At 46.7% G+C, this 21,354-nt stretch overlaps 1 protein-coding gene across 1 annotated transcript; it reads right to left on the bottom strand.

Annotated features, from left to right (window-relative positions):
• Positions 1-130: 130 nt before the first annotated feature.
• On the bottom strand, positions 131-1,968 carry LOC125519922. Its single transcript, XM_048684700.1, has 4 exons — positions 1,547-1,968; positions 1,130-1,415; positions 367-1,035; positions 131-284 (listed from the first exon to the last, which is right to left on the bottom strand). Exons 3-4 carry the CDS (start codon positions 1,024-1,026, stop codon positions 198-200), a joined length of 747 nt encoding a protein of 248 aa, XP_048540657.1. The 5' UTR covers positions 1,027-1,035; positions 1,130-1,415; positions 1,547-1,968; the 3' UTR covers positions 131-197.
• Between the last annotated feature and the right edge of the window lie 19,386 nt (positions 1,969-21,354).

The raw sequence follows: 21,354 nt of genomic DNA, 5'->3' as shown, positions 1-21,354 counted from the left end.
CAAGGAAACCACGGCAAAACAGAAGCCTCATGCATTCAGACACCAATTAAGTTTGTAAGGGGACTGGACAAAACGATCATACACAGGAGAGCACGGCACCACCACCTGGTCAAATTAAACAGAACCAAAACAACCACCACCAGGACTCACTGATCAAGCAAATGCAGGGCCAGGCTCATCTCAACAGGCTGTGGCCGTCAAGTTGAATGTTCCTCCAGCCTACCGATGAACACGTCTGTCAGCGGTGTCTTGGAGGTAAGCATGGCCCGCAGCAGCACAACAGCCTGCAAGACAACGAAACCTCAACAAGCTGGACACAGTAACTGGTCTGCATAAATCTGAAATTCTAGCTACCTTATTACGTACCTCTTGTTTCGTGATGTTGATGTCCATCTCCACCACGTTAGCCTTGTCTCTGCCACGCCAGTGCTTCGCCACAGACATCGCAGAGGCCTGGTGCATGAGCAGATCATCGTCCACCACGTACTTTCGGTCTTCGACAAGCTCATAACAACAGCCAACACACGAGCTGTAGGATACCAGACCCATGAAGTTCTTTGGTTCCACGGCGTCTCTTTTGGGAGTGGAGCAGTCAGGGTGCCTGCAGAACGGGCTAAGGGGCGGATCCAGCAACGTCTCAGCGGGGTATCCGCCTGCTATGAAGCCTGCTGCGTCGAGCTCGACGACGCTGGCGTACAGATTGGCCATGCCGCCGGTGCCGAGAGGAGAGGCGAAGCCACTGTCGTTCATGTTCTTGATCACACAGCCCAGTGGGTAAGCCAAGAAACCGAGAAGCAGGTCCACGAAATCGTGCTTGCATTCAGCATACATGACCTTCTTCTCCTTGGCGTCGTAGAAAAACTTGGTCTTAAATTCTGATGAAGCTCCCGGGTCTTCACTGGGAGTTGCTACGATTTTTTGGTTCATGCTCGGTTTCACGGTGGCACGAGCGTCCTGACCACCGGTTCCCGTGGGTAGAAAAACATCGGTGAATATGGTATCCGACGACAGAGAAGCCTTCAGCATGGATATAACCTAAAGTTATACAGAATAATCCAAGTTAAGTTGTTACTAGAGTAGAGAAAATGCTTCAACTTCTAGGAGTAAATTGATGATTAAATTGTGCTACCTTGGGCCAGCTGACACACACTTCCACCTCCTCAAACCCGGAGAAGGCGGCCTCGGATTCACAGCTGAACCTGTGAATCAGCGAAGTGCATGCCGGTGTGATCGTCTAGCCATCGCTGATCACAAACCGTTCTTTACACCTCACGAACTTACCAGGCGAAGAGCTTGCTCCGCTGTACGCACGCACAAGTCTGTCCATGACTTTCCAGCAGCTACAGAGATTGCCGTTCACCTTCAGGTTCGGCTGGTTATTGACGAACGCATCGTGGGTGAAGCTAAGATTGTACCTGAGCCCGGGAATACTAGGGTAAGTTTCAATAATAGAACTAAATCAAGAATTCAAGGTCAGGGAATCGGGCTAGCTAGATCATCATGCATGCATTAATTCGTCTCTCCAAGGAGAAGAGAAGATACGTACCGGTGCCGGCCACCAAACTCATGGGCGGTCGACGGCGTGAGAAGCATGCCATGGCAGGCCTCAACCTTGAGCAGCTTGCCTCCCGCGAGGCGTCTGACGCTGTTGCAGAGGTTGGAGAGGCATCCCGGCGACGGCGCCACGCAGAACTGGATCGCGGACAGCGGAAGCGTGAGGAAGCTGAGGAGGACGTCGACCAAGTCGGAGCCCGCGTCGGCGAACAGCACGCGGTTGCGCGACCTGTCGACGGCGAGGTTAATCTTGATGGAATCCATGGGTGCAGTGCAGACTATTCGTACTACTAGTTCAGGGGAACTGTGGGATGGATGGATATGCAGGTGGTCGAAATTTGTGGAGACTCTGGGATCGTACAGGGGAGGAGTAAAGCGCGAATTTGAGGGCTTTTGTTCCTCCATTCCAGTGCTGCTTTACATGCAGTGAGGTTCGTTCCTCTATATGCTTTACTTTTTTTTTGATTGAGAGGACTCTTTATACTTTACTGCTTTAGGTATTTTTGTTCTTATATATATGGTTTAGCCCACTCACATCTATACATTTACTTATTTCAGAGGGTGATGTCGACTAAGATCGTCGTTGCTTGATGTAGAGGCCTAAGGTTTCGATCTCCTCTCCGAAAAAGAGGAGAAAAATGACAGCCGTCTAATTAATATCTTCTCTTCTACTATTTGCACAAATCTCATGTTTTTTTTCTTGAGGTAAAACCACGGCGAAGTATATTAATCGGGCACAATGGTTATGTTAGAATATCTGTTTAAACTCTTGTAATCTAAACCTCCCTCCTATCTCTACTTCTCTCGTTTTCTTCTCGGACTCCTCATGTATCGATGAATCCTAGCGATCATCGTAAACTTGTAAGCCACGACAGGGGCAATTTCTGTCCCCAATAAATAGACACAACGGGCTTCCATCGAGAGTAGGAACGCTTCCACAAGATCAAATCTTACATGGTATCAGAGCTAGCCTCTTCCCTTCTATCTAGCAAAACAGAAACCAAACCCTATCATCGCCATGGCCGCAAGCTCGAGCGCCGTCGTCCTCAACCTCGGCGCATCTCCAACAGAAAAGCTTGCAAGGGGGAATTACCTTCTATGGAAGGCGCAAGTGATGCCGGCGCTGCGTGGAGCGCAGGTGACCGGCCTCCTTGACGGCAGCGATGCCGCACCACCGAAGACGGTGGAAACCACCAAGGCGGACAAGACCACGGCCATAGAGCCCAATCCTCTATATGACCCCTGGCTGTCGAAGGACCAGCAGGTCCTGAGCTATTTGCTCAATTCGCTGACCCCGGAGATCCTCTGTAACACTCCGGATGTAACTTTCCAGTTTGTACTCCAACTCTTGCCGTTTCCGGCGTTAAGTTATATTTATTTTCCTCGGGTTCGGGTTTTGTCTCCGTGTGTTGTTGTCATTGTCATGCATCTCATATCATGTCATCATGTGCATTGCATTTGCATACGCGTTCGTCTCATGCATTTGAGCATTTCCCCGTTGTCCGTTTTGCATTCCGGCGCTTCGTTCTCCTTCGGTGGTCATTTCTAGCTTTCTTTGGTGTGTGGGGATTAAACATTTCCGGATTGGACCGAGACTTGCCAAATGGCCTTGGTTTACTACCGGTAGACCGCCTGTCAAGTTTCGTATCATTTGGACTTCGTTTGATACTCCAACAGTTAACCGAGGGACCGAAAAGGCCTCGTGTGTGTTGCAGCCCAACACCCCTCCAATTTGGCCCAAAACCCACCTAACTCTGCTCCATCATCTAGAGCGTTCGATCATAATCGCGTGGCCGAAAACCGTACCTCATTTGGACTCTCCTAGCTCCTCCAATGCCTATTTAAAGACCCCCTCCGTTTTCAGATCTCCTTCCGTCCCGAAACCCTAAAAAAATCCACCTCGCGCGCCGGACGTGTCCGTTCCGGCCGGACACGCCGCCGCCGCCGCCCGCAGCCAGTGGCAGAGCGCCACGTTGCCGCCGCCGCGCCTCAGCCGCCGCAGCCCGCTCGGGCCCGGGGCAGGCCCTCCTGGCCCGTAGCCTCCCGCCGCCTCGCGCCGCGCCTCGCGCCGCCGCCTCACCCAGCTGCCGCCGACGCCTCTCCTGCGCCGCCTCGCGACCCCACCGCCCTGCCGCGCGCCGGCCGCCGCCGCCTACTCCGGCCGCCGCCAAGCCGCGCCGCGCCGGCGAGCTCGCCGCCAAGCCGCGCCGCGCCGGCGAGCTCGCCGCCAAGCCGCGCCGCGCCGGCGAGCTCGCCGCCCGGCCTCGCCCCGCCGCCGTTCGGCCTCGCCCCGCCGCCTTGCCCTCGCCGCGCCGCTCGGCCACCACCTCGCCGCCCCTCTCCCTCGTCTCCGGCGCCGATTCCGGCGAGTACTCCGGTGAACGCCTCGGTAGGCGTGCAGATCTGGAAACCCTAGATCCGGTGATTTTTTTCGTCTAGGTCCTCAGAATTTTCAGTTCAAGTGCTCATGTTCACGGTTCCGTAACTTTGCATCCGTAGCTCCGATTCATGCATATAGCATATCAAAATGTTCATCTCAGAGAGTACATCATTTCATTCCAGTGCATCATTTTTATTTGAGCTCATATTGATGCCCGAAATGCTGTTAGAAGAGGGCTACTTGAGATTATTGTTAGATCTGCTACTCCATTTAGGTTTTTTTTGCCATGTTTAATGTGTGCATGATATGCCCTGATGCTCTACATGTGTTTTGCTAAGGGTTTTGTCATCTTTCCAGAGGTGCAACCCATGTATTTTTGTGATGTGTGTGGTGACTTGTGCAAGCTTGCAAAGTGGTGCACTTGGTAATTCTGTTTTCAGGGACTTAGTAATTTCACTAAGTCCTCGAGTTGTTTATCTCATGATGCCATATGTTCATGTTGTTTCCTAGTGATCCGTGCCTCTTTTGAGGATGATCACTAAGGGAGTTTTGTTAATATTGTAGTGCTCTATCCATCCATGTCTTTGTTTGCAATTATGCAGCACCCTAGCTTGAGTCAATCGAGCTCTACTTTTGCTACTTTGTGAATCTGGGCAGATTGTCAACTTGTTTGCAATTTTGCCGATGATGTTGTAGTTGATCCGTGCATGCTATGCTATTCTTGCCATGTCTAGCTTGCATTTTGTGCCTTCCTGATGGATGTATGCTTGTTTTGCCATGACTTGCACCGTAGTGAGTGCATCGAGCTCGTAAACATGCCTACTTGAGTTATATTTCAGCATGTGTCAGTTTTCACTAAGTCTGAAAACTGGTTATGTTTTTGCTATGTTCACATGCTTGCAATTGTATTTTCTGATCCCTTTTGACTCAAGGTCACTAAGGGACTTTTGTTAAGCTCTTTGAGTAGCTCCATGCCATGCTTTACTTCGCCATGTTCAGTTCCTGTAGCATATAGTTTTGTTGCTCCGAAGAGGGCTACCTGATCTGACATTCCAGACAAGTGTTAATTTCACTAAGTCTGAGATCTGTTTGCCATATCCATTTTTGCCATGCTTGTTTGAACCTGTTAATGGATGAATTGGCCGGAGCTCAGTGCTAGACTTTTGTTAAGCATCTTGTGTGCATCCCTGCCATGTATTTTGTTGCCATGGTTGGGTGCTGTAGCATGTTCATTTCATTGCATTTATATGCCTACTTGTTGTAAATCGCAGACCGGTGTCATTTTTGAATCGCTTGCCATTTCCAAACCGTAACTCCGATTCCGGCGTTCTTTATATCGTTTTCAAGCGATTTCATCTCATATTTCCAGTGGCACACTTGGTTTTCCAAGTTGAGGCCAGGTTCATGCATTTCCTGTCATACCTTGCATTTTGCATCCCGCATAGCATATCATCTTTGCATTGTGTTGTTTGAGTTTGCACGTGGTTGATTATATCCTTGTTGCTTGTTTATCTTGTTTGGGTAGAGCCGGGAGACGAGTTCGCTAACGAGGAGCCCGTTGAGTTTGCTTTCGAGGATCCAGTCAACTCTGACAACTGTGCAGGCAAGATGATCATACCCTCGAAATCACTACTATCTTTGCTATGCTAGTTTGCTCGCTCTTTTGCTATGCCAATGCTACGATGCCTACCACTTGCTTGCAAGCCTCCCAAATTGCCATGTCAAACCTCTAACCCACCATATCGTAGCAAACCGTTGATTGGCTATGTTACCGCTTTGCTCAGCCCCTCTTATAGCGTTGCTAGTTGCAGGTGAAGATTGAAGGCCGTTCCTTGTTGGAGCATTTATTTACTTGTTGGGATATCATTATTTTATCTTGTTATCTTAATGCATCTATATACTTGGTAAAGGGTGGAAGGCTCGGCCTCTCGCCTAGTGTTTTGTTCCACTCTTGCCACCCTAGTTTCCGTCATATCGGTGTTATGTTCCCGGATTTTGCGTTTCTTACGCGGTTGGGTTATAATGGGAACCCCTTGATAGTTCGCCTTGATTAAAGCTTTTCCAGCAATGCCCAACCTTGGTTTTACCATTCGCCACCTAGCCTTTTCTTTCCCTTGGGTTCTGCAGACTCAAGGGTCATCTTTATTTTAACCCCCCCCTCCCCGGGCCAGTGCTCCTCTGAGTGTTGGTCCAACCTAGAGCCCCTTGCAGCGCCACCTCGGGGAAACTCGAGGGCTGGTTTTAGTTGTATGGATTGCTTATCCGATTGTGCCCTGAGATAGAGATATGTGCAGCTCCTATCGGGATTTGTCGGCACATTCGGGCGGTGTTGCTGGTCTTGTTTTAACCTGTTGAAGTGTCTTGAATTACCGAGATACCGAGTCTGATCGAAACGTCTTGGGAGGAGGTCTATTCCTTCGTTGATGGTGAGAGCTTGTCATGGGCTAAGTTGGGACTCCCCTACAGGGATTTGAACTTTCGAAAGTCGTGCCCGCGGTTATGGGCAGATGGGAATTTGTTAATGTCCGGTTGTAGATAACTTGAACCTTAACTTAATTAAAATGAATCAACTGAGTGTGTTACCGTGATGGCCTCTTCTCGGCGGAGTCCGGGAAGTGGACACGGTGTTGGAGTAATGTTTGCACAGGTGGATCTCTAGTTTCTCGCTCGCGCTTTGCCTCCTCTTCTCGCTCTCTTTTGCGTATAAGCTAGCCACCATACTTGCTAGTCGCTTGCTGCAGCTCCACATATTTTATCTTGTCATACCTAAAAGCTTAAATAGTCTTGATAGCGAGGGTGCGAGATTGCTGAGTCCCTGTGGCTCACAGATTACTATTACACCAGATGCAGGGCCTGATGATTCCGCTCCAGGAGACGCGCTTGAGCTCAAGTGGGAGTTCGACGAAGACTCTCAACGTTACTATGTTTCCTTTCCCGATGATCAGTAGTGGTGCCCAGTTGGGGGTGATTGGGACCGTTGTCGCATGTTGGGTTCTCTTTTATTTTGGCGCCGTAGTCGGGCCATGAGTGTTTGGATGATGTAATGTTATTTATGTACTTGATTGACGTGGCGAGTGTAAGCCAACTATGTTATCTCCCCTTTATTATTTATATTACATGGGATGTTGTGAAGATTGCCTAACTTGCGACATGTGCCTTCAATGCGATTATGTCTCTAAGACGTGCCTCGACACGTGGGAGCTATAGTCGCATCGAGGGTGTTACATCCTCGCACAAGTCATCGGTAAAGACAGTACCTATGATCTTTGGATTGCCCTTATTACTTTGTTCGCTGCGCAATCTCAATCCCGGATAACAAATCTGAGGATCGCAATCTCCAATACCAAGAAGGGCAACATGTCCAACAATGCATTCATCGCCAAGATGAAAAGCCTCGGAGATGAACTCGCTGCAGCGGGTCATCCAGTAACCGATGGAGAGATGGTTGATTACATCTTGGCTAGACTCGATCGAGACTATGATCCTATTGTAGCAGCAGTTGGCGCAATCAAGAACTCCATTACGGTCGATGATCTCTTCTCGCAGATCTCTGCTTTTGACCGGAGGATGGAGATGCTAGGAGATGGTCCAGGCGGGTTTCGCTCCTCTGCCAATGCCATCTACAGAGGGCGTGGGCAGTACAGACCAAGAGGAGGCCATGGGCGAGGAAACAGGGGGCGTGGCCGTGGTGATCGCGGTGACCGCTCCTCCCCATCTCCCGCTCGCGTCGGCGGCTACGATGGTCATCAGCAACGCCCACGACAACAACCACAACAGCCACAACAGCAAGAACGGGATTATCCCGAGTGCCAGATCTGCTACAAGCATCATCCCAGCGACGCAAGGGCCTGCTGGCATCGGTATGATGAGGATCACGAAGAAAAGAAGGCCAACATCGTCACAAACTCCTACGGGATTGACACAAACTGGTATGCAGACTCTGGCGCCACCGAGCACATTACAGGGGAGCTCGATGAGAGAAAGATACCATGGAGGTGACTAGGTGCACACGGCAAGTGGTTCAGGTATGGACGTTACACATGTTGGGAATTCAATTGTTAAAACCCCCTTAAAAGACTTGCATCTAAACAATGTCTTACATGTCCCTGATACATCCAAGAATCCTGTCTCTGTTCATCGCTTTACCCTCGATAATAATGTTCTCATAATTTTTTACCCTTACTCTTTTGTGGTCAAGGACTTGGCAACGAGGAGAATCATTCTTAGAGGAAAGTGTGAGGGAGGCTTGTATCCACTCATATCATCATCTTCATCATGGTCGAATAAACAAGCCTGGAGTGTCACCAAACCATCTTCGGCAAAGTGGCATAGTCGTTTGGGTCATCCCTCTTCAGTTATAGTTCAGCATGTCCTTAGTAAAAATAATCTCTCCTATGAGCCTAGTTCTGAGTTATTTTGTGATGCTTTCCAACAAGCTAAGAGTCATCAGTTACCCTATCCTATTTCCACTAGTATTTCCACTGCTCCATTGCAACTTGTTTTCTCTGATGTGTGGGGACCAGCTCCTACCTCGGTTGGTAGATTTTCATACTATGTAAGCTTCATTGATGACTATAGTAAATTCAGCTGGATTTATTTGCTAAAGAAACGATCCGATGTTTTCCAAGTTTTTAGCAACTTCCAAAACCTTGTTGAACGACAATTGAACTCCAAAATTCTTGCCATGCAAACAGATTGGGGTGGTGAGTATGAGAAACTAAATTCCTTCTTCCAAAATATTGGAATTTCTCATCATGTTTCATGTCCCCATGCTCACCAACAAAACGGGTCGGCTGAACGCAAACACCGCTATATTGTTGAAGTAGGGCTAGCATTGCTAGTAAACGCTTCCATGCCTTTGAAATTTTGGGAGGAAGCCTTTCTTACTGCCACATATCTTATAAGCATTCGTCCTAGCAAAGTCATCAACTTTGAGAATCCCATCACTCGTCTTTTTGGTATTTCACCAGATTACAAGTCTCTTAGAGTTTTCGGATGTGCTTGTTGGCCCAATCTCAGGCCTTATAACACACGAAAACTTGTGTTCCGTTCAAAAAAAATGTGCCTTCATAGGATATAGCCCCATGCAGAAAGGATTCAAGTGCCTTGACATCTCTACGGGACGAGTATATATCTCTAGAGACGTTGTGTTTGACGAGTCAGTATTTCCTTTTGCATCACTCCATCCCAACGCCGGTGCCCTTCTTCGCCAAGAAATACTTCTCCTTCCATCCATGTCTCCTAGTTTTGATGAAGGGGGAGATAACAATTGTACAAACCAACATGATAATGTTCCTAGAAGTGCTTCTTCTATACGTGTGCAGGTCTCTGACGGAAACGGTGCAGCAAATGGTGCAGAAAATGGTGCAGAAATTGGTGTTCAAAATGATCAAAACAATCTGTCATTTCATGTGCATGAAGAAGAGGGAGCAGGCACGGTCTTCGAGGACGATTTGGCGGCGCCTGCCACTCCTGTGCGGGAATCCTCCTCGGATCACGGGTGCGCAGCAGCCTCAGATCACGAGCGCGCAGCAACCTCAGATCGGGACCCTGCCAGCCGGGAGCAACAGCGCGGGCACATGCAGCCCAGGCGCATGCAGCCAACTGCTATGGCACGCTGCTCCCACATGCAGCGAAATGCTGCATCAGGCTCCGGATCGGCTGCGGCGGCTGGTTCTGCGGCCACACAAGAAACGGCCACCACACAGGAGGCTATTGGATCGTCTGCAGCTGATTCTGAAAATTCTCCTGGATCTTCTGCATCTAGCCGGTCTGTGCATATTCCTGCGCAGAGTTCAGCACAACCAAAACTTGTTGCTACACGTGTCATGACTCATCTTCAAAAAGGTATTAGAAATCCTAAACAAAGAACAGATGGCACAATACCATATGGCATGTTGTGTATTTCAGGTGAACCAGCAAAACTAAGTGATGCATTTAGAGATCCTAAATGGAAAAGAGCTATGGATGAAGAATATGGTGCACTCATGAAGAATAAAACATGGCACTTGGTACCAAGTCGGAGAGGTAAAAATATTATTGATTGCAAGTGGGTTTACAGAATAAAAAGAAAAGTAGATGGCTCCATTGATAGGTACAAGGCACGTCTAGTTGCGAAAGGGTTTAAGCAAAGATATGGTATTGATTATGAGGATACATTCAGTCCAGTTGTTAAAGCTGCTACTATAAGACTTGTGCTAGCCATTGCTGTTTCCAGGGGATGGAGTCTTAGACAGCTAGATGTTCAGAACGCGTTTCTGCATGGTTTTCTAGAAGATGAGGTCTATATGAGGCAACCACCAGGGTATGAGAATAAACAAACACCTCATTATGTTTGCAAGCTTGATAAGGCTCTTTATGGTCTGAAGCAGTCACCTAGAGCTTGGTTCTCAAGGTTAAGTTTGCAATTGAAGCATCTTGGGTTTGTTCCATCCAAAGCAGATACATCTTTGTTTATTTATAATAAGGCGCATACAGTGATTTTTGTGCTTATATATGTTGATGATATCATAGTTGCAAGCTCATCATCAAATGCAAGTAATTCCCTCTTGCGTGACTTGAGTTCAGAGTTTGCATTGAAGGATCTAGGTGACTTACATTTTTTCTTAGGCATTGAAGTTAAGAAGAGTCAAGATGGCATAATGTTCAATCAGGAAAAGTATGCTACTGAGCTTCTAACTCATATGGGAATGAAGGATTGCAAACCTTCACCTACGCCATTGTCTTCTTCAGAACAACTTTCAGCATATCAAGGAGAACCGCTTAATGAACAAGAAAGTACAAAATATAGAAGTGTTGTTGGAGCTCTACAATATTTGAGATTGACACGGCCAGACATATCATTTGTTGTAAACAAGGTTTGTCAGTATTTGCATGCTCCTACCTCCACTCATTGGACATCTGTCAAAAGGATTATACGATATATTAAGCACACTGTGAGTTTGGGACATCAGTTCAAACGATCAAGTTCTACACTTGTTAGTGCTTTTTCTAATGCTGACTGGGCAGGATGTAGTGATGACAGAAAGTCAACTGGAGGATTTGCAGTGTTCTTTGGATCAAACCTTATTTCTTGGAGTGACAGGAAACAAGCCACAGTATCAAGGTCAAGTACAGAGGCTGAGTATAAATCTCTAGCAAATGCAACTGCTAAAATTATTTGGGTGGAATCATTGCTTCATGAGTTAGGAATCAAGCAAAATCGTACATCTTGTCTATGGTGTGACAATTTGGGTGCTACATATCTGTCTGCTAATCCAGTTTTTCATGCTAGAACCAAGCATATTGAGATAGATTTTCACTTTGTACGAGAAAGAGTTGCTGAGAAGAAGTTGGAGATACGATTTATTCCATCCAAGGATCAGTTAGCAGATGGGTTTACTAAGGCTCTTCCAGCAAGGCCATTTGAGGAGTTCAAGAGAAATCTGAATATAGGATAGTTTAGATTAAGGGAGGGTGTTAGAATATCTGTTTAAACTCTTGTAATCTAAACCTCCCTCCTATCTCTACTTCTCTCGTTTCCTTCTGAGACTCCTCATGTATCGATGAATCCTAGCGATTATCGTAAACTTTTAAGCCACGACAGGGGCAATTCCTGTCCCCAATAAATAGACACAACGCGGCTCCCATCGGGAGAAGGAACGCTTCCACAAGATCAAATCTTACATGTTACATTGCCAGCGATCACTGCACGGATAAAAACTAGAAATTTTATAGGACATGTCGTCAAAGTGTTTAGCTAAAACATGTTGTCAGTCATAGCTTAGCTTCTTTCGGTCGAGTAGAAGCAAGACCAATAATTTGGCTCAGATCAGGCCCTGCTAATGTACCTGCACTTTGTATGGAGGATGTTGTTGGGTTTCGTAGTAATTTCAAAAAAATTCCTACGCACATGCAAGATCATGGTGATGCATAGCAACGAGAGGGGGAGAGTGTGATCTACGTACCCTTGTAGATCGACAACGGAAGCGTTAACTTGGTTGATGTAGTCGTACGTCTCCATGGCCCGACCGATCAAGCACCGAAACTACGGCACCTCCGAGTTCTAGCACACGTTCAGCTCGATGACGATCCCCGGACTCCGATCCAGCAAAGTGTCGGGGAAGAGTTCCGTAAACACGATGGCGCGGTGACGATCTTGATGTACTACCATCGCAGGGCTTCGCCTAAGCACCGCTACAATATTATCGAGGACTATGGTGGAAGGGGGCACCGCACACGGCTAAGAATATGATCACGTGGATCAACTTGTGTGTCTAGGGGTGCCCCTTGCCTCCGTATATAAAGGATCCAAGGGGGGGTGCGGCTGGCCCTAGTAGGAGGCGCGCAGGAGGAGTCCTACTCCTACCGGGAGTAAGACTCCCCTCCCTTTCCTTGTCCAAGTAGGAGAGGGCGAAGGAGAGAAGAAAAAAGGGGGGACCGCCCCTCCCTCCTTGTCCAATTCAGACTAGGGGGAGAGGGGGCGCGCGGCCTGCCCTGGCAGCCCCTCCTCTTCTCCACTTTAGGCCCATGAGGCCCATTAACCCCCCGGGGGGTTCCGGTAACCCCCCGGTGCTCCGGTTTTATCCGAAACTTCCCCGGAACACTTACGGTGTCCGAATATATCCGTCCAATATATCAATATTTATGTCTCGACCATTTCGAGACTCCTTGTTATGTCCGTGATCACATCCGGGACTCTGAACTAACTTCGGTACATCAAAACTCATAAACTCATAATATAACTGTCATCGAAACCTTAAGCGTGCGGACCCTACGGGTTCGAGAACAATGTAGACATGACCGAGACACGTCTCCGGTCAATAACCAATAGCGGAACCTGGATGCTCATATTGGCTCCTACATATTCTACGAAGATCTTTTATCGGTCAGACCGCATAACAACATACGTTGTTCCCTTTGTCATCGGTATGTTACTTGCCCGAGATTCGATCGTCGGTATCCCATACCTAGTTCAATCTCGTTACCGGCAAGTCTCTTTACTCGTTCCGTAATACATCATCTCACAACTAACTCATTAGTTGCAATGCTTGCAAGGCTTATGTGATGTGCATTACCGAGAGGGCCCAGAGATACCTCTCCGACAATCGGAGTGACAAATCCTAATCTCAAAATACGCCAACCCAACATGTACCTTTGGAGACACCTGTAGAGCACCTTTATAATCACCCATTTACGTTGTGACGTTTGGTAGCACACAAAGTGTTCCTCCGGCAAACGGGTGTTTTAGTCATCTTGCCCATGAGGCACGGTTCGCAAGTACCAAGTGATTCATAATCAAGTGTTCCAAAAGTCCATCAGTATGGAGTTTCTTCATGCGCTTTACACCGATATGACCTAAACGGCAGTGCCACAAATAAGTTTCACTATCATTATCAACTCTGCATCTTTTGGTTTCAACACTATGAATATGTGTGTCACTACTATCGAGATTCAATAAAAATAGACCACTCTTTAAGGGTGCATGACCATAAAAGATATTACTCATATAAATAGAACAACCATTATTCTCAGATTTAAATGAATAACCGTCTCGCATCAAACAAGATCCAGATATAATGTTCATGCTTAACGCTGGCACCAAATAACAATTATTTAGGTCTAATATTAATCCCGAAGGTAGATGTAGAGGTAGCGTGCCGACTGTGATCACATCGACTTTGGAACCGTTTCCCACGCGCATCGTCACCTCGTCCTTAGCCAATCTTCGCTTAATCCGTAGTCCCTGTTTCGAGTTGCAAATATTAGCAACAGAACCAGTATCAAATACCCAGGTGCTACTGCGAGCATTAGTAAGGTACACATCAATAACATGTATATCACATATACCTTTGTTCACCTTGCCATCCTTCTTATCTGCCAAATACTTGGGGCAGTTCCACTTCCAGTGACCAGTCTGCTTGCAGTAGAAGCACTCAGTTTCAGGCTTAGGTCCAGGTTTGGGTTTCTTCTCTTGAGTAGCAACTTGCTTGCTGTTCTTTTTGAAGTTCCCCTTCTTCTTCCCTTTGCCCTTTTTTTGAAACTAGTGGTCTTGTTGACCATCAACACTTGATGCTCCTTCTTGATTTCTACCTCCGCAGCTTTCAGCATTGCGAAGAGCTCGGGAATAGTCTTATTCATCCCTTGCATATTATAGTTCATCACGAAGCTCTTGTAGCTTGGTGGCAGTGATTGGAGAATTCTGTCAATGACGCAATCATCTGGAAGATTAACTCCCAATTGAATCAAGTGATTATTATACCCAGACATTTTGAGTATATGCTCACTGACTGAACTGTTCTCCTCCATCTTGCAGCTATAGTACTTATTGGAGACTTCATATCTCTCAATCCGGGCATTTGCTTGAAATATTAACTTCAACTCCTGGAATATCTCATATGCTCCATGATGTTCAAAACGTCGTTGAAGTCCCGATTCTAAGTCGTAAAGCATGGCACACTGAACTATCGAGTAGTCATCAGCTTTGCTCTGCCAGACATTCATAACATCTGGTGTTGCTCCAGCAGCAGGCCTGGCACCCAGCGGTGCTTCCAGGACGTAATTCTTCTGTGCAGCAATGAGGATAATCCTCAAGTTACGGACCCAGTCCGTGTAATTGCTACCATCATCTTTCAACTTTGCTTTCTCAAGGAACGCATTAAAATTCAACGGAACAACAACACGAGCCATCTATCTACAATCAAGCATAAACAAGCAAGATACTATCAGGTACTAAGTTTCATGATAAATTTAGGTTCAATTAATTTACTTAAAGAACTCCCACTTAGATAGACATCCCTCTAATCCTCTAAGTGATTACGTGATCCAAATCAACTAAACCATGTCCGATCATCACGTGAGATGGAGTAGTTTCATTGGTGAACATCACTATGTTGATCATATCTACTATATGATTCACGCTCGACCTTTCGGTCTCCGTGTTTCGAGGCCATATCTGTATATGCTTGGCTCGTCAAGTATAACCTGAGTATTCCGCGTGTGCAACTGTTTTGCACCCGTTGTATTTGAACGTAGAGCCTATCACACCCGATCATCACGTGGTGTCTCAGCACGAAGAACTTTGGCAACGGTGCATACTCAGCGAGAACACTTCTTGATAATTAGTGAGAGATCATATTATAATGCTACCGTCAATCAAAGCAAGATAAGATGCATAAAAGATAAACATCACATGCAATCAATATAAGTGATATGATATGGCCATCATCATCTTGTGCTTGTGATCTCCATCTTCGAAGCACCGTCGTGATCACTATCGTCACCGGCGCGACACCTTGATCTCCATCGTAGCATCGTTGTCGTCTCGCCAATCTTATGCTTCCATGACTATTGCTACCGCTTAGTGATAAAATAAAGCATTACAGCGCGATTGCATTGCATACAATAAAGCGACAACCATATGGCTCCTGCCAGTTGCCGATAACTCGGTTACAAAACATGATCATCTCATACAATAAAATTTAGCATCATTTCTTGACCATATCACATCACAACATGCCCTGCAAAAACAAGTTAGACGTCCTCTACTTTGTTGTTGCAAGTTTTACGTGGCTGCTACGGGCTTAAGCAAGAACCAATCTTACCTACGCATCAAAACCACAACGATAGTTTGTCAAGTTGGTGATGTTTTAATCTTCGCAAGGACCGGGCATAGCCACACTCGGTTCAACTAAAGTTGGAGAAACTGTCACCCGCAAGCCACCTATGTGCAAAGCACATTGGGAGAACCGGTCTCGCGTAAGCGTATGCGTAATGTCGGTCCGGGCCGCTTCGTCCAACAATACCACCGAACCAAAGTATGACATGCTGGTAAGCAGTATGACTTATATCGCCCACAACTTACTTGTGTTCTACTCGTGCATATAACATCAACATATAAAACCTAGGCTCTGATACCACTGTTGGGTTTCGTAGTAATTTCAAAAAAATTCCTACGCACACGCAAGATCATGGTGATGCATAGCAACGAGAGGGGGAGAGTGTGATCTACGTACCCTTGTAGATCGACAACGAAAGCGTTAACTTGGTTGATGTAGTCGTACGTCTCCACGGCCCGACCGATCAAGCACCGAAACTACGGCACCTCCGAGTTCTAGCACACATTCAGCTCGATGACGATCCCCGGACTCCGATCCAGCAAAGTGTCGCGGAAGAGTTCCGTCAGCACGACGGCGTGGTGACGATCTTGATGTACTACCGTCACAGGGCTTCGCCTAAGCACCGCTACAATATTATCGAGGACTATGGTGGAAGGGGGCACCGCACACGGCTAAGAATATGATCACGTGGATCAACTTGTGTGTCTAGGGGTGCCCCTTGCCTCCGTATATAAAGGATCCAAGGGGGGTGCGGCCGGCCCTAGTAGGAGGCGCGCAGGAGGATTCCTACTCCTACCGGGAGTAGGACTCCCCTCCCTTTCCTTGTCCAAGTAGGAGAGGGGGAAGGAGAGAAGAAAAAAGGGGGGCGCCGCCCCTCCCTCCTTGTCCAATTCGGACTAGGGGGAGAGGGGGCGCGCGGCCTGCCCTGGCAGCCCCTCCTCTTCTCCACTTTAGGCCCATGAGGCCCATTAACCCCCCGGGGGGTTCCGGTAACCCCCCGGTGCTCCGGTTTTATCCGAAACTTCCCCGGAACACTTCCGGTGTCCGAATATATCCGTCCAATATATCAATCTTTATGTCTCGACCATTTCGAGACTCCTCGTTATGTCCGTGATCACATCCGGGACTCCGAACTAACTTCAGTACATCAAAACTCATAAACTCATAATATAACTGTCATCGAAACCTTAAGCGTGCGGACCCTACGGGTTCGAGAACAATGTAGATATGATCGAGACATGTCTCCGGTCAATAACCAATAGCGGAACCTGGATGCTCATATTGGCTCCTACATATTCTACGAAGATCTTTTATCGGTCAGACCGCATAACAACATACGTTGTTCCCTTTGTCATCGGTATGTTACTTGCCCGAGATTCGATCGTCGGTATCCCATACCTAGTTCAATCTCGTTACCGGCAAGTCTCTTTACTCGTTCCGTAATACATCATCTCACAACTAACTCATTAGTTGCAATGCTTGCAAGGCTTATGTGATGTGCATTACCGAGAGGGCCCAGAGATACCTCTCCGACAATCGGAGTGACAAATCCTAATCTCGAAATACGCCAACCCAACATGTACCTTTGGATACACCTGTAGAGCACCTTTATAATCACCCATTTACGTTGTGACGTTTGGTAGCACACAAAGTGTTCCTCCGGAAAACGGGAGTTGCATAATCTCATAGTCATAGGAACATGTATAAGTCATGAAGAAAGAAATAGCAACATACTAAACGATCGGGTGCTAAGCTAATGGAATGGGTCATGTCAATCAGATCATTCACCTAATGATGTGATCCCGTTAATCAAATAACAACTCTTTGTTCATGGTTAGGAAACATAACCATCTTTGATTAACGAGCTAGTCAAGTAGAGGCATACTAGTGACACTCTGTTTGTCTATGTATTCACACATGTATTATGTTTCCGGTTAATACAATTCTAGCATGAATAATAAACATTTATCATGATATAAGGAAATAAATAATAACTTTATTATTGCCTCTAGGGCATATTTCCTTCAGATGTTCCTCCACCTTAAGCTATGAAATCCCTTTTAACCCCGCAAAAAACAAACAAACATGTGTTGCCCTCCTTCTAGAACAATGACTAAAAATTACGCGTGTGAAGTTATGACAAAGAAAGGTACATTCTTCATAGATGGCCGAAGGTTCTGGTTACCGGGCGGTAATTTGATTACCGCCTGGTAACCGAGTTTCTCGCCCCCCACAATAAACACCTATACCAAGCAAACAAAACTTTTTTCTGAAAATTTTGAATTCAAATGCTCAAGATAGAGTTAAACACACGACATCTCTCTTTTAGTAAGGGTTCTATTCAAGTTTACAATATCAAAACAACATTTTTAGATATTAACATTTAAGTTTTTCCAGCGCAACAACATATGCACCAAACATTTTATGAGAGAGGAGACCAGGCAGATGATCACAAAGCCCTAGCCGCCACTGGACGCCAACCCCTCTCGTGGTCGGGGCAAAGCCTATGCGGTGGCGACGCTGGGAGGAGGTACGGTTTAGGGGCAGTTTGTTGGGGAAGGTTTGGAGGTCTCGGAGGGCCGCTGGGGTTGGAGAAGGAGATGAGGGCTTGAGTGGAGGTCTTCGTTAGGCGGCACTCGACGGCGGCGTTGGTGAAGCTGGCGGCAACTCGACGAATCTAGTGCAGTGTGCTTCTACGATGGCCCAGCCTGGCTAGGCCACTTTGTTTCTATTAATGGAAATCGGGGCGAAACACTTTATGTTCAAATCTTGTTTTGTAGGGCGGACAATATTTAAAATGCTTCAACATTTTTGTCCCTTTTTCAAAAAGGAAGATAACACCCGGCTTCCGCATCAAACGATGCACACAACCATCTTTACTATAGTATTCAACAGAGTCTGACATAACAAATCCATGGATCAACTCACAACCACCTTCCTGACGATCTATGTCGCTACACCTACTAGTTTGATGATGTTTCTTGACTTCGCAACAACGCACACCGGGTAATCTGGTGGCCTCACTAAGCCGCCCAACGGTGAGCCGAGAGCACCAATCGGTCTACCAAACCCTTAGCACGCACGATGTGCGCACGCTCTAGAATATGTTGTTGTCATCTTTCGTCTTCCCATCTTTAGAAGGGATCAACACATTAACCTTGTCAGGCCCAACTGTCGTTGACGCCACCACGTCAACTGACAGTGCCACCATCCTACACGCATCCATCAACATGCATCCAACGCCGAGACTCCATAAAGCCACGTTGCCGAGACCAGCCGCCGCTGATGCGGTAAGATGCAACATCGCTCCACCTCTTGGCCCCTTGTGTCAGCACCTGTTCCAAAACAGTGCCCCGAGGAGGGGAAACGACACCGAAGGCTTTGCCATCGTCCGATCCGAAAGATCCAGATCTAGAGTTCTCCTCGAAGCATTCCGAGCGGGGTGACGTAGACTACCAATGACGTTAATGACATCGCTATCGTCCGCAAAGACCGAAGTCGATGTGACGCGCCACCCCGACCCCACAGCTGGTTCCGCAACATGAAGACGTAAGCAACTGCCGGCACGCCGAGGGCCACCACGCCCAGAGGGCAGCACCAGCCACCAGCCCGCGCCGCCGGTTGTAACATTTTTGTCTGATTTTTTAGAAGAACAGAGGTTATAAATGTCGCAAACGATGTTGCATACATGTGAAAAATGTTGCATGTGGAAGTTCGATGATGAGGCCATGAGGGATCGGAGATCATAGATTTGACAAGAAATGTTCGGTCGGAAAAAAATTGGGTGGAGACCGGCTACAAACCTCCTCCCGTGCATACCCGATCTGATCTGCCGCCACCTATCATACCAATGCATCCCACAGCATCTGCTCGCGCCCGTTGTGTCGCTCCTTTCTTCGGCTCATTTCGTCGCTCCCGGCGCTTCTGCTCGGCTCGATCGGTAAGCTGCTATATCGGCTCAAGAAACTGAACACAATCCCCATCTTGTTCCACATCCAGCGGACAGCCAAGGCCGAGCGATGCCGGTAGAGCGAGATGGCGGCCCCCGCGGAGCGGATTGGCGGCGACGGTGGACCAGGAGGCACCATGGACACCTATGCCCACGACTCCACGAGTGGTGCGCGTCCGTGGGAGAGCTGCTCAAACTACAGGCGTCAGAAGACCCAAATCAGATGGCAGCCGTGGACGACCGAAGTTGGGCATGGAGGCGCCCTTGCTGGCTCACAACGTGCAGCACCCGCTCGGCGAGTATGTGCGTGCATGGCGCCGGCGTGCTCTCGTGGCCATGAGCTCACCGGATATGATGTCTGTGTTCACCAACAACTGAATGAATTCGTTTTCCCGATTCAAAAGAAGAGTAGCTTTTGACTGATGAACCAGCGCCTTCCATAATAGTTTGAGGTCATTGCAATTTTCTTGTCAATGGGCATCACAATTGTAATATTCTCTCTCCATAGAGCATGACTTTATAATAGTTGAACGAGTATAGTTTTCAGATTTCAACTCTGCTTGATATCACACTGTATTTCTATTATCAATAAGCAAAAATAGGTTCCCTTTTCATGTCCGTTTCTTGGATTGCATTGTTATGTGCTCTATGCTGCCGGCACCATCACATGCAACTTGTTTGTGTTGCACAAAGCCTCCTACAGTTTAGATGTCAGAGTTTTTTTCACTTCTCTGAATTATAATTGATGCACTGTCATTCTCGAAAAATAATAATAATTGGTGCACTGATAGTTCAGGTTTGCAAATAGGTTTAGAGTGGCCTAACGGTGATGTTGGATTGATAGATAGCAGGGGTAGGAAGAGGGAAGAAGTAAAGGTTAAACGGATAATCCGATGACACCGAGAACATGAAGTAGATCGTGTTAAGTAGACTATATTATTTCTGTATTTTCATGGCCTGCTACGAGGTCAGAAAAGATGTCAAAATGCTCGCTGATGTTCTGCTCAATGGATTGCAAGTAAGCATGTTCTTTTAGTTAGAACGTACTTTCTTCAGTGAATTTCAAGATTCAGAAACTTATGATGAAAATAATGCTGATACTCTATTGTAAATTGTTCAGAAATATTGACTGTAAATTTTCTGATCTGTAAAAGGATAGATTCTTGCGATCATCTATAAATTAAAAAAAACTGATGTTTTATATCATCTTTTACATGCTCATATCTTGATTTTGTTGCAAACAGGAAAGCACAGCTAAGTCTTGCTAGCTTTTACAAGAGAGAACCTCAACTCCTTTTTGTTAGAAAAGGATGACATCAATGTATCAAAACTGAAAGCATGAAGATTTCACATTTTACATTTGAACATTTCATTGTACTCATACAGCCCTGATTGGAAAGTGAATGCAAATGGATTCAAATTGGACTGAAATTTAAACACCAAGGAGTAGCATTCCAGTAAAGCAACCCTATGAGAATAAATAGATAATCCTGTACATATTACAAAGCAAGGTTCCATATTGTCATGATTTGGCACTCCATCAGAATGATAGAGCAAATTATTCTTGAAAGCATATGAAAAATCATCAAACTTCAACCATGTCACTCTCAGATGTTAAAACAGAAAACACGTTACAGGTCCAGAACTGCTATTTATCGAAATGTAACTTTCTAATGGACGAGGAAAATGTGGCTTCTTGTTGAATTCCATGTAGAAGACTTGTAAATCCGCCTTGGACGAAAGGAGCAGGCATGGTCGAAGGCTGCCCGTACACATCTGCTGAGAATGTTAGCATGGATGCATTAACATATCCGCCTTCAATCAACGGAGAAGCCATGGTCGAAGGCTGACCATACACATCACTTGATAATGTT

Source organism: Triticum urartu, chromosome 1, assembly GCF_003073215.2.
Source record: "Triticum urartu cultivar G1812 chromosome 1, Tu2.1, whole genome shotgun sequence".
Taxonomy (NCBI): domain Eukaryota; kingdom Viridiplantae; phylum Streptophyta; class Magnoliopsida; order Poales; family Poaceae; genus Triticum; species Triticum urartu.
This window is presented reverse-complemented; position numbering and strand designations above follow the sequence as displayed.